General features: G+C 43.3%; 1 protein-coding gene across 2 annotated transcripts in view; it reads right to left on the bottom strand.

Annotated features, from left to right (window-relative positions):
* Positions 1–1257: 1257 nt before the first annotated feature.
* RALGAPB (Ral GTPase activating protein non-catalytic subunit beta) overlaps positions 1258–13273 on the bottom strand; it is a 59460-nt gene continuing 47444 nt past the window's right edge. For both annotated transcript variants that reach the window (XM_074157173.1, XM_074157174.1), the window contains exons 23-29: positions 12203–12368; positions 8920–9042; positions 8046–8182; positions 7165–7273; positions 4912–4990; positions 4188–4336; positions 1258–2479 (exon numbers count right to left, since the gene is read on the bottom strand). In XM_074157173.1, coding sequence (XP_074013274.1) covers positions 2286–2479; positions 4188–4336; positions 4912–4990; positions 7165–7273; positions 8046–8182; positions 8920–9042; positions 12203–12368 — 957 coding nt within the window. In that variant the 3' untranslated portion in view covers positions 1258–2285. The remainder of the gene's footprint in view (positions 2480–4187; positions 4337–4911; positions 4991–7164; positions 7274–8045; positions 8183–8919; positions 9043–12202; positions 12369–13273) is intronic.

The raw sequence follows: 13273 nt of genomic DNA, 5'->3' as shown, positions 1-13273 counted from the left end.
GTTTCCCCAAATGCACACGTCCTGACATTACTGACCGTACCTGAATGCCTGAAAGAAGTATCTTCTGCAGCTCATTACTATATAAACCAATGACTTTTCATATAACATACACTTAGCTATGGTATGTGGGTTTTGTTGTTATGTTATTGAAGATGTGCAGACATTTGATTGCTCAGTATGTTTATTTGTTACACATGCATTGGTCATGCCTTTTAAATCTGTGGTCTAAAGTGTGTTTGGCCATTAATTAGATCCGATAGGTACGTAGAAAATGTGCGTAAATTTAGTGTCGGTGCATTAAATTGACACTGGCAAGAGTTTGGCAGAGGAACAAAGCCGTCCGAGCTTGCCTTCCCAGCTTTGCCAAGCGCTGCCTTGCAGCTCCTCCTGCCATTTGCAACCTGGGCATCACACGAGCATGGGCCACCCATTGTGCCTACTTCTACAGCCATTTCCTTTATGTGGTTTCATTTTTCCACTTGTGATTCACCTGGATCAAAATCCAGAGCTCCTGAGTTGAGAGACCAGTGTGCTTGTTGCAGGAGACAAGCACACTGGTCTCTCATGTCCCCTAACACCCCTTTGGTTGACATCCTGAAAGTCCTTTCATGTTTATTTTTAGGAGCCTGTGTTTCCATTAACTCTTTGTGAAAAACCACATGAAAAGACAGGAGCATGGTATGTCCTTAGCAAGTAAGTTGTAATGAAACAGTCAGGTCAGAACTGTTGCAAAAGGTAACTCTGAAATATGAAAATTAAATGACTGACAGGCATTACTGCAATGCATATTAGAAAGCTAATAAAACTACTTTGGGAATAATGTGAGGAGCTCCCCGAATTCCTGCTCACACTTATACTCCCACATTACCTGCTTACTGGAAGAAAGAGACCCATGCTGCTGCCAGCGATCACAACCTGCATCTACCCGGGAGCACCAGCCATGATTCATTACTGCAACACGAGTTCAGATTGCGCTGGGAGCCTGAAGGTGCTCCCGAGGCCGCCAGCGCCCGCTGCAGCTTTTATATTCCCAATATGAAATTCGTAGTTGTAAACATCTTCTCCCAGCACATCCTTCAAGGCCTGAATATGTGAAATCCAGTCGAAAATGAAAACTTCTGACTCGGGTGAAAGGGAGCCACCGCTGCCAAGTATGAGAAAGCATAGCAGATTCCAAACAATTGAAAGTTATAACTCCAAAGGGCTTTCATGGAATGGCAAGTTAATGGGGAAAAAGAATTCTTGAATTTTCTTTTTGAGTTGTTTTAGTCTGTTTAACAGGAGCTTCTGAAAAAGTGTTGTAAAACCTGCAAAAACTGTTTATGCTATAAATATCAGACAGGAGGCAGCCCCAGAATCTCAGATTTCAATCCAATGGAAGGAAAGCAAGTGACGTTTATGCTTTTTATGGAAACAGTGAGTAGGTGATACAGACACTTCAAAATAAATTAGAGAGCTGCATTAAAAAAAAAAAAAAAATCAAGCTACTAAAATTAAATACGACATTTTGCAACAGACCTGAGAGCCATAACTGTGTTTTTATATAACCAAGAGCTCTTATCTAGTAACAACTTATGTTGGAAAGTTGGGTAATTTCAGGTGTAGTTTGTTGTCAGCTTGACAGAAATCCCATATGTAGATGGACTCACTCCCAGGCATGGAGGGAACTGTCAAATACAGCATCTTGGCTATGAATTTCATGACCTGATGCTTCCAAGCAATTTTCCTCCTCTTGCTTTTGGTGCACAAATTGGTTACAAGCAGTGAAGGATCTTCTGTTGAGCTCTGAAGTGGGGCTGAAAGTGTCTTTTAAGTTCTTGCAGGGACAGTTAATGCTCTAAAGCAGGCTCTCCTCAATGGGGAGATCCTACTCCTTTCTCCTTTAACACGAGGCTGTAGCGAGATGTCTGAAGGCAGGTTTGTTTGTACTTTTTTTTCCATCCTTATATGCAGAGATGACTTTGTTTTGATTGTTTTCTCTCACAGAACGAGACACAGTTCCTAATTAGTCTGGAATAGATGACTGGGTGGGTGAAAAGATTTTGTTGCTAGCATCCAGGAAGACTGGAATGAAGTAACCTTTTGAGGGCAGGTGAAATAAGTCAGTACCCCAACTGCAATCTTTTGGATTCATTTCTCATTCCTCCCACGTGGTATCTGCTGACTTGTGCTAGAATATGATTTCCTGAATTCCAGAGGGCTGAGGAAAGTTATGGTTGTTATTTAACTGTTTTCATTACTGTAGCCACCAAGCTCTGATCTAATTGTCCTGGAAGGATAATGACCTAGGGGTTGCAGTTCTTAAGCCCAACCTCCTGGAAAAGTGAGGTATAAAATTGTGGCTCCAGCTGCCTGTTCCGGTATTTATTGACAATGTCTGCTATTTTCTGTTTTCGGCGGACATGTGGGGGGTTGTATGAATCACTTTCCAGCCTCTTTCTCCGACAAATATTTATTACCGTCTGCCTCACTAAAAAACCTGAAAAAGAAACAACATTTGAATCAAGTTTGAACAAACTCAAGTCTGCGGCCCTTTGCTGGCTTCACAGCTAATGACAATTTTGGGTTCTGCCCCATCTAGAAATCCAGGGGAGATGCTCAGCACCACTGAGCAGGAACTTTTCTCATTGAGTAACCATGTAACAGATCACCATGGTCCCCAGGCCTGTAAGGACGATTTAGTGTGAAAAATGAATACGAAAGGGACCGAGTCAGTGGTACTCTAAACTGGCTGGAAGAGGAAGATGACTTCTCTGCTTTGCCAGAGCCAAGCAACTACTCACAACAGCACCTTAAGGACCAAGAGGGGAAAGAATCCAGAGCAGCCAACCCAGGAGTGGTGGTGCTACAGCCCCTGGCCACGCCACAGGAGGACATGCAGGCAATGCCAGGGGAGCCTTCAGGATGAAAAAAGTATCCATCAATAGTTTTTTCCAGTAGGAATTGCAGAGCCTTCTGCTTGGAACAGGGGAGGAGGAAAGACTTGATGGGTTGTGGCTGGAAACAGGTTTTGCTTTGCTGCTGCTGTTCCTCTCTAACTCATGCCACTGTGTATGGCAGGGAGGAGAAGGCTGGGAACCAAAGCTGGCAAAGCTTGGCCAAAGCTGGCAGTGGACTTTATCCTATTTTATTTTGAAATGAAATTCCTGTGCCTCTAATGAAGTGTCCATTAACCCCTTTGCTATTCTACAAGCACTTTTTACAGGCAGAAACAGTGTCTTTCTTATTTAAAGGACTTAATTACTGGCTGCACATAAACCGCATCTACTGAACTTAATATAATGAAATTTGTCTTGTCTCCAGTATTTCCAATGCAGCTGAAAAACCAGCCCAACCCCAGGAAAACACACCTGATTCTTTTTCAGTAAAAGCCATTGTCATCAGCTGACTTCATAAATGTTTAAGGCCCTGTCTGGCTTCAACTTCAACATCACTGAATTAAGCATGCAAAAAACAGAACCTGAAAGTCACCCCCAAACAGACCTCTACAATGTTGGTTTTATGGTTCTGTACAAGTATCCTAAAGTTCATTTATTCATTTCGCTCTGTCTTGTGAATTGCTCTCACTGGAGTGAGATTTCCAGTTACTGAAGCTACAGTAGCAGAGATGCCAAGACAGATTGCTAACCCATCTAGGAACACAGGAAACAGCCGATAGCACACACGGACCCCCATTAACACATCCTGCATAGTAGGTTAAGTATTTTTACTGAACACATTAGAAATTCTCAGATGCTGTGGCTTTTAATCACTATCTGGCTTCTAAAACAGGAGGAACAAACCCAGCATGCCAGCACAGCCCAAAAATTCAGCAGTACCCTCTGGCAGTCAGCCAGCACCAGCACCTTGGATCTTGCTGCTAAACATTAGGGTCATGCTTCTCACCTCTCTTACCTAAATAACAGGCATTTACCTTTTCCTTCCACCATTACAAGTTCCAACCCCTCACTTCTCTCCTACAATCACAGCAAGCCCCGCTCTGCTGCCAGCTAAGTGCTGACCACCTGCTCCCTCTGCTGTTCCTGCTGCCACCACTGCTGCAAAAGGCGTGTTTTTATTTTGTTCTGCCATGCCCAATCCTTTTTCCAATTAAAGATTCCGGACCAGGTATTTTGCAGATATATTACTAATATTAAAAAAAAATAATAATCAAAACATGAGCGTTCCTAAAAAAATCTGTAGCTTACCAAGAGCTCTCCTACTGACTATCATTCCATCCACCAATGGGATAACCATATTGAATTTCCCGGTTGCTCCTTGTAGTTTTATCCTGAATAAGCCAGTGTTTAAAGGATGGATGAAGATCACAGGAACTTCCTTCTCAGGAATGGTAGCTCTTAAGGGAAAAAACACACTGTTAAATCAGTTTTATAGCTCTGTTTCAATTAATCCATAGGTGAAAACCGACCACTTTAAGCATTAAAAGAATGTTAAAAAATGTCTTCTGGCTAAACTAGGGGGACTCCTGTGTGTGCCCTCTGGACTTTAGAAGAGTTATATCAACTGTACTGTTTCTATGATCTTTTGTCACCATAGAATTTGGTGACAAAATTCAGAATTTGAGTCCTGCTGACAGGGCAGGACCTCGCAACACGTATGCAGCATTAACCACTTCACAAGGGAGTAAATCAGGAGGGAGGCTAATCACAGACTCAAGATAAAAACTACACATTTTCTGTCCCTTAATTTATGTTTAAACTGCAGTGATATGAAAAGCTCATTCATTTTTTCAACAAAAAAAATCCACTGAGGAAACTCATCTATCTTTTTTAACATGACTGCCTAGATTTTTCAGGGTTGCCTGTGAAAGCTGAAGAACGCAAATAATCTCATCATGACGACTTCTGAAGTGCAGCCTAAACTGTTGTCCAGAAGAATCAAGACAAATAATGAAAATAAGAGCAGTCTTACCTTAGGGAAGCGCTACTATTGGCTGTAGTTTCCACACCAGTGCTAGTCTCAGACACCAGATCAGGGAGGGGAAAGTTTTCTGTAAGAAGAGGATGCACTGAACAAAGTTTATCTACCCCAGTTTTTGCGTTTTGTTTTATTTTTGTACAAAGAAAGATTATTTATCATGAAAAACCATGCAGTCCTCAAGCACTTATACCATGGATGTTCTTGCACTGTTAGTGATGCAAAGTCAGTCCTTGTTTTTAAGCTTAAGCATTCACGGAGTGTATAGACACACCTCAGCCACCCTGCGCTCAACAGATGAGGTAACACATGTCCCAGACCCTCAATTCTCTCAATCCCAAAGGTCCAAGTCTCTAGAGCACAGTGAAAGCAGGAAGGATGTGAAGTACTTCAATCACAAAAAGAGCTTTAAAATGATTGCTCAACAGCATCTTCACCTATCCACAAGTAATTGGCCTCAAGTGCCAGGAATTTCAAACAATACCATTGCTCACATCTGCAGTTCCCTTGAGCCGTGCTCCAACAAACACTGTATCGTTCTTCAAATCCAAGCTATGCAGGTCCTCACCATAACCTACAACCCTGCTGCCATGCACTTGGTAACAAGTGACCAGATAATGAAGTTGCAGGAGGAGGAAGTAAGAACTTGGATCCCTGGAAGGGGATGTGGCACTTCCCATTACCTTGTTCAGGGGCAGGAACTGAGAGAGATGTTGAGAGACATTCACAAAAGTACATTTCACACAGCAGGACAGTGCCAATGCCTCTTTCAGTAGAAAGAGTATAAGGCCTGAAAGCATCTTTTGCCATCAGAGCTGGGATGCTAAGAGTACACAAAAGCTGGAGCTAGCAGAGGGATAGCATGGAGGGCTGTGGAAGTACTTTGAGATGAAGCAAGAGGGAGGCAAGGCAGTTGGCACAGGAATGACAGCCTAAACTACAAAGTGACAGCTTTACCACTGTCCAGATTCAAAGATGTACCAGAAACATAAGACAAAAGCCAAGAACATAAGGAGCATAAGGCAAAGCTGCTGGGCTAGGAGCCACTTTCAAGAGCCCCCCGCTCTCCCAAGTCCAACTGCCATGCTTACTGAGGCTCACAAACTCATTTCTTCAGCTTCAGGCCCAGAGCTTTGGGATATTCCTACAGGTGATGAAAAGCAGCCAAGCAGAAACATGCACAGATAGCACAGTTGTTGTGTCTGCAGCGAGTCAGCTTTAGCTGCCATCCAAGAAAGAAGTGGGTCAGGGTCACCAGTTTGGGAACCGAAGCAGCTGACTGATCCCTGAAGCTAAAGGAACACCCTCTGGGCCAATGCCTGGATTAGGAAATGATGCTGCAGAACTTGATGTCTGCTTCCTGATCCCGGTAAAGCTGTGAGGAATATACTCTGGAAAGGATAGTGGTCTTGAGACTTTATACCTACACTTTACAGGAAGCTTCCTCTTGATGGCTCCCATTCTCTTGGTTGCTTTCCTCTCGGAGGAGCTAAGGGCTTCATTGAGATCCACCCTTACTGCCAAACTGGGAACCAGGTTAGGAATCAAAGACAGAATAAAGTATCGATTACTGGCCAGTGTTTACAGACTCTGCTGGGTGAGGCCAATACAGAGAGGCTCTCGCATAGCACTAAAGCCAGGTCATGGCTTAGAACCAGCACAGAAGCAGCTCTTAGGGACAAAGGACTCCTCAAGCCTAGCAGCCAGCTGCCCACCATTGTCCATGCCACAGCTGTAACAGGATGGGCAAAGCTGGGTCTCTCCCAGGTCAGCCAGTACCCAGAGTCAGAGAGGAAACCTCAAACTACTGTTAAGAAACATTAAGTTGCACAAGGGACAAGACCCTGCCTGAACAAAGGTGCAGAAAGGAAGCTGGACTGCATAGCATGAAATGGGCACCCTGGGCATAGAATAAATGAGCGCTCATGCAAAACAGAACATAACAGAAAGTTTCAAAGGTACCATCAAACCAAGAAGGATGATGATCCCTTAAGCAGAGAAGCAGCAGGTGTCAGAAGTACTTCACATTTACTGCCAGAGCTAAAATAGTCTCCAGACGTACATGCCACTGATTTATGTACGCCCCATGGACCACCTCTCAAATATCAAGGAACTGTTTTGGAATCTTAGAAGTGTCAATTACAGACATTAATAAGGATTTAGCATTTTATAGAGGAAAGGAACAGAGTTTTTCCTCTGGTTCCTGCCCTGTCATCACTTTAGCAAACAATCAAAACTTTTACGCACCTATATCATCATAACGCTCCACCCAGACCACATACACTTTGGTTTCAGGTCCCATCGGTGGAATGGTCCGGCCCTGAGGTACCTTCTTGGATCTGGAAGTAGGACTGAGCTGTTTTGAACACAAGGGAAGAACAGTAGTTGCAATTGTCATGAGTCCAGTAATGCATCCAACAAGCACTTCCACAGTTGCCCCTTAGTCTTTCAGACCTCAGACAGGTACAACCTCTGCCAGCCATTGAGATGAGGCAGCTGCAGTGGAACTACCCAATCTGAGTCTCCGCAATTTTTATATTCAACATAAATTAATATATTCAATCTTAGAAAACTTGTTCAAGTTTTTCTTAATGTTCTCCAAGCTCTTAAATCAATAACTAAATATACACTTGGAAGTGAATTCTATACATGAGATCAGCAGTTGTAAATCCTTTGCTGTTACGGCAGTTCATGGTTTTCTGCTTTGCTACCGTAAAAAACCAACTTCACATCTGATACTTCAGACACAACTGACACATACTATTTTAAACTGGGTAGATATGATGTGTTCACATCTATCCATCCTAAATTTCCAAACATAGATTCAAGTCTGACTGACTTTGTAAATACTGCATATACTTTTCCTGCATGTATTTCAAGACTTCAGTATGCAGAGTATTACCAGTTAGCATGTTTAATTTTTACATTTAATGTAATCTTGCAAACTCCTACTGCAAATTCTGGCAGGACCAAAGCAGATGTTAAAGATTAATGGCTACGAACAAGTAGCTCCAAATGCTATGAAACCAAATCATATACCATTAAAAAAAATGCCGTAGCCAGCGTGCTTCTTGGCAGAGAAAAGAAAGAGAGAAGAATGCCATTTTTCAATGCAAGTTTTGCCTTACCCGCTGGGAGGGATTAAGATTGTCTGTATGATTGGGGAAGAGTTCAAGTGTCAGAGACTGCTGCTTCAATATTCCTGGCAGCAGATCCATGTTGGAGTCATTTTCTTGGTCAGAGACATTGCTTTCCAGTGAATCAGCTGTAAGCCAGAAGAAGAAAGGCGAGTCTTTTCTTCTGCCAAAAAACTTAAGCTGTCATCATATGTAAGGTTTTGAAACTAAAAAAAGTTGTAAGGATTTTGAAACTAAACATACATAGATTAACGGTCAAGTCAATATAGCATTCAAAAGCAAGAAGAGGATTCAGCAGTGGACAACTGCCAGTTATTCCAGAAACAGACTGCAATTAGAGCACTCCCTATGGATTTAAAAATGTCCCACGCATTTCCTACGGAATACAGTCTGCTCCTTCCTATGGCTATTATTTCCCCACAGCCCTTTTATTCCAGGGAACTTCTGCACACAGGTTTTAGTGTGCGAAAGATGTTGTGAAAGCTGTTGCTCACCTACATAGCAGTTATGCACGTGCTCCTCCATGTGCTGCAAGCGCACGTCATCAAGACAGAAGAGGAAAAAAAAAAAAGCATCACCAGTTGATGGTGAACCATACATTGAATCCAACACCCGCAGGGTAACAGCAATACTGCTGTGCAAACCTTCATGTATATTGAGGCTTACACTGAGAAAGAGGGGCACATAACAGATACCACCTTAGGAAGGAGTCTAAGGTGGTGGGATTAGTAATTTAAACATCAGTAGCTTTCTGACAAAGATCTTGCTAGACACACTACTAGTTAGCTTTAGGTTCCTCTTCTGAAAAAGCTAACAAAAAATGTTGGTTTGAGTTTTGTAAACAGCATGTACAAAGTGATCTTACTGAGGGACTCCACTGGAGATGGGACAACAAAAGCTATTTCTGTCAGGGCATCCGCATAATACAGCACCTTCTTCTGCCCATTGAAGATACTTGCCCCAACATCTTCTGAAATAATTAGATCATCTGAAATGGACATAAAAGGAAAGTTTACTCAAAAGGAAGCTTTACCTCTTTATACATTGCCTCAGGAGAAGGCCTTGGAATACAATGAGAAGAAATTACACAAATCTCATTTTAAAATGAGAAGATTTCACAGTCAAATCTCATGGCCAACAACCATTCTCAGATAAACGTTTTTGTTATCTTGAAGGAAATGGCATTTTAGGTTGGGAAGGGATTTATTTTGAACATATTTCCATTGTACTGCATACCCTACTTCCCTTAGATTGAGTTGTCTAGCAAGCATGTTAGCCACAAGAAGTCATCTAGCCATTCCCTCTCACAGACATCATTCAGTTAGTCATTAAATTTCCAAAGGATTCTAGCGTTTATAACTTCAGGCTGATACTATTCTAGAATTCAAGCCAGTTTGTACAGACTCTCCTGTCTTTTCTTCTGCCATAGAGTTAGAAAATGGCTCTCTTGAATCAAACCCAATGCAAGAAAGCTCCTCATATTCCCCCCCCCCCCCTCCCCAATTTATTCTCTCATCACAGTTGGCCGCGACATCAGGCCTTCACAGCACAGAGAGAAAACAATTCTCTGGTGGAGCCACGCTGTAAGCAAATTACAGCCAGCCCCGGCTTTTCCTGCCCCATACTGCCTCCAGAAAGACTAGCAAGGACTTCAAGCTGAATTGTTTCTCTGATCCAGTTTATAGAAGGGTTCCTGGGACAGCTGCCTCAGCAAAACCAATGGAGCAGTGAAATTCAGCATGCTGACAGAGAGGTGGTCACAGGCACGCAGGAGCCTCCAAGCCATGCTTCACCATCAGGGAAGCGTTCCTGCATCTCCAGTCCACAGCTCTCAGGCAGCAGCAGCACAATCCAAACCCAAATGTTTAAGAACTTCTTTGCTTTTGGGAGTGTGCAGGGGAACAAAACCAAAGCACATGCCTGTGAATTCATTTTAGTCACATCTCACTGGACGCTATTCTAGAACCATAGAATCATTTTGCTTGGAAAAAACTTTTACTATCATCAAGTCCAACCATTAACCTAACATTGCTAAGTCCACCACTAAACCATGTCCCTCAGCACCAGATCTACCTGTCTTTTAAATACCTCCAGGGATGTTGACACAACCACTTCCCTGGGCAGCCTGTTCCAAGGCTTGACAGTTCCTTTGGTGAAGAAATTTTTCCTAATATCCATCTAAACCTCCCCTGGCGCAACTGGAGGCCATTTCCTCTTGTCCTATCGCTTGTTACTTGGGAGAAGAGACCGACAACCCCCCCCACCCCCCCGGCAACACCCTCCTTTCAGGGAGTTGTAGAGAGCGAGAAGGTCTCCCCTCAGCCTCCTTTTCTCCAGGCTGAACACCTCCAGCTCCCTCAGCCGCTCCTCACAAGACTTGTGCTCCAGACCCCTCACCAGCTCCGTTGTCCTTCTCTGGACACGCTCCAGCACCTCAACGTCTTTCCTGTTGTGAGGGGCCCAAAACTGGACACAGCCCTCGAGGTGGGGCCTCCCTGGTGCCCAGTACAGGGGGACAGTCACTGTCCTGGTCCTGCTGGCCACGCTGTTCCTGACACAGGCCAAGACACTAGACGCCTGAATGGATTTTTAATCATCAGATCCATTCACAAAGAGAGAATACATTTAACAAAATAAATAGCTTTAGTCACAGCAAAGATTGGAGAGAAAACAAAGCAACCAATCTTCACAAGTTGATAAAAGCCTACTTTAAATCCACCATTTCAGTTTTTTTCACCACTGCTTGCTAAAGGTATGACTCCATTCGTGTATTTTTTCAACAGCAGAACCAGATTAGAAGTAGCCTGCTCTCCCTCCATCCCATCCCTGAACGCTTTCTCTGTTCCTTCTTTCCTCCATTTTTTTAATTCATCCAACTACTTGGTGGTCTGTGATTTAATGCAAATGGCTGAAGAAAATCTGAGTTAAAAAGCCCATATCAAAACAGGTTGCCTCACTAATTCAGGGCACTGCCTTCCACACAGCCTTATCGACAAAGGCAACCGCAAAGGGAAGGGAGAGGGCTCTGCCTCTGGGTAAAGCACAGTCTGACCCTGTCCTCAAAGGAAAATTTAACCAAGACCTGGCCATTTTGTAACCTCTCTTGACTTGTTCAGAGAAAGCCATGCCTCCGTTCTCTCAATGTCTCCTCAACATTTCAAGCCTTCTATCATTTGTAGTTTTGTTCTACAAACGAGTCGGGAAGCCTTCAGTTGGCCACAGTTACAGGTGAAGAGCATTTCTAAAGCAGTGAAGGGAAAGGAGAGCAAAAGCGCTGCTCGAGAAACTGCAGCAGGAATGGTGTTGCACTGGATGCAAATGCCAGATCAAAGGTGTTGAATAATCTGGACCAGCTCGTTCAATGCCTTTGTGTGGCCCACGGCAGAAGGCTGAGGCTCTGAAGATCACCAAGAAAAGGTCTGGCCCTTGGAGTAGTGACCATGAACCACAATGAAACCAACCCAGACACTACCAGAATCCCAGGTAATCAGATTAAGTTGTTCAAGGCAGAAACTAACCCGACCTCCAATTGGCCACTCCGGGATAGCAATTCACTATCCTTTGGATCATTTTGGTTCACAGAATGGGGAGAGGGTGGTACATGACAAGCCCAGAGGAAGAGCTGTTCGAGTGGAAAAAAGCAGCATAAATTAAGCAGGACAGAAGAGGTGTGTGTGGGCTCCAACCACCGTGACCTACAAAGAGCAGCTTGTTTTCATTACTTCCTACCCAGCATGATTACAAGGCTAACTTATTAGTGAACATGTCCTGTTAATCTACTTAGAGAACACTAAAAAGCGCACAGTATTTCAAGTCTATTTGCCAATATGCAGCACAATCTGTATCTGATTTCACCCAAATACTGGTTTTGGATAATGTATTAAAGACTCATCAAGTCTGCTGAAGATATAGCAGAGAAGTAATTCTTGCTGAGGCTACTTCTTTCCAACAACATACAGACATTAGTTTCGCTTACTTTGACTTGAAGCTTAATCTAATATTTACACATTCCTTTCTAGTAAACATCAGCATTTATCTGAAAAAAAAAAAATGCAAGTGCTCAGATAGGTATCCAGGAGCAAGAAATTTTAAAATAATTGTCTCCTAAAGGAGCCTAATTTAACATTACACCATTTACTACATCTTACCTTGATCGGGTCTCTCTTCATCACTGCAGCTATTGATTGACCAGCTTGTTGAGACATGACCAGTCCACCCAGGGTGCTTCCCCACATCAACGGACCAGCCAAGAGACAGCAAGAACTCCAGGAAGTGTGGCTGAACAATTCTGGAAGACTCCATGTTCTTCAGGATCTGAAACAACCAAGCAGCACCGTGGTACGTACAGGAGACTCCAGGAAGCAGCTCTCTTCCTCCCCGCTTTTTTTAATTAAAATTATGTGTCACCAACATGGTTTTGCCCAAATACAGCTATTCAGCAAGCCTGGAACCCCAGGCTTTCTACATGGACACTACTCCCTGTTGCCCAGCATCCTCCCATTCTGCTTGGCAACGTCCTATTTGATCAACTTGTCTTTCTGCCGTCATTGCCAAAGCCTGTAAAATAGTCAACAGAACTGCTAGAGATGGCAATTTTGAGATTTATCCATTCATCAGGGATAAACCCCAGAACTGTTCAGCGCAGAATCTGCATTAGCAACAACTGTCACATGAGAATTTTCTGGACAATTTTCACTACTGAATTCAGGTGAAATTTTAGGAGAAAGGTATTTTATCATTACTCACCTGTACATGACATACAGCAATTTAAAAGGCAGGCCTCACCCCACATTAAATTATGAAACAGATTTTGCAAAACAATTTTCAGCAGGATTGAGTATGCTCTTTAATCAAATGTCACACTGTACTGTTCACTTTAAACCTTAATCCTCCTTTTATAAAGATCTGGGATGTTTCCACATTCAAGGGCAATTTTTATCCCATTGTGACCAAGAGAAAGTTGAGAACTTCATCAAACAGCACACAGGGAGACGCGGATGATTTGGGATTTGGTCTACCAGAACCATTGGTATTTGTGGACCAGACAAGGCTGTACAATGTATCCATCCTCTCTGGGCCACGCGAGAGTTTCTTTTGTGGCACGAGCGTCTTAGATTTTGGGTTGTGCAGGGCCAGTACACTAGGACATGGGCGCCAGTGGAACAGAAACTGCAGGGACAGGCGGTGGAAGGAAAGCTCCCAGACAGGAGGCTCCTCAT

Source organism: Numenius arquata, chromosome 12 (genome assembly GCF_964106895.1).
Source record: "Numenius arquata chromosome 12, bNumArq3.hap1.1, whole genome shotgun sequence".
NCBI classification, from domain to species: Eukaryota; Metazoa; Chordata; class Aves; order Charadriiformes; family Scolopacidae; genus Numenius; species Numenius arquata.
The sequence above is the reverse complement of the archived record's forward strand: the minus strand, read 5'-3'. Positions and strand labels throughout refer to the sequence as shown.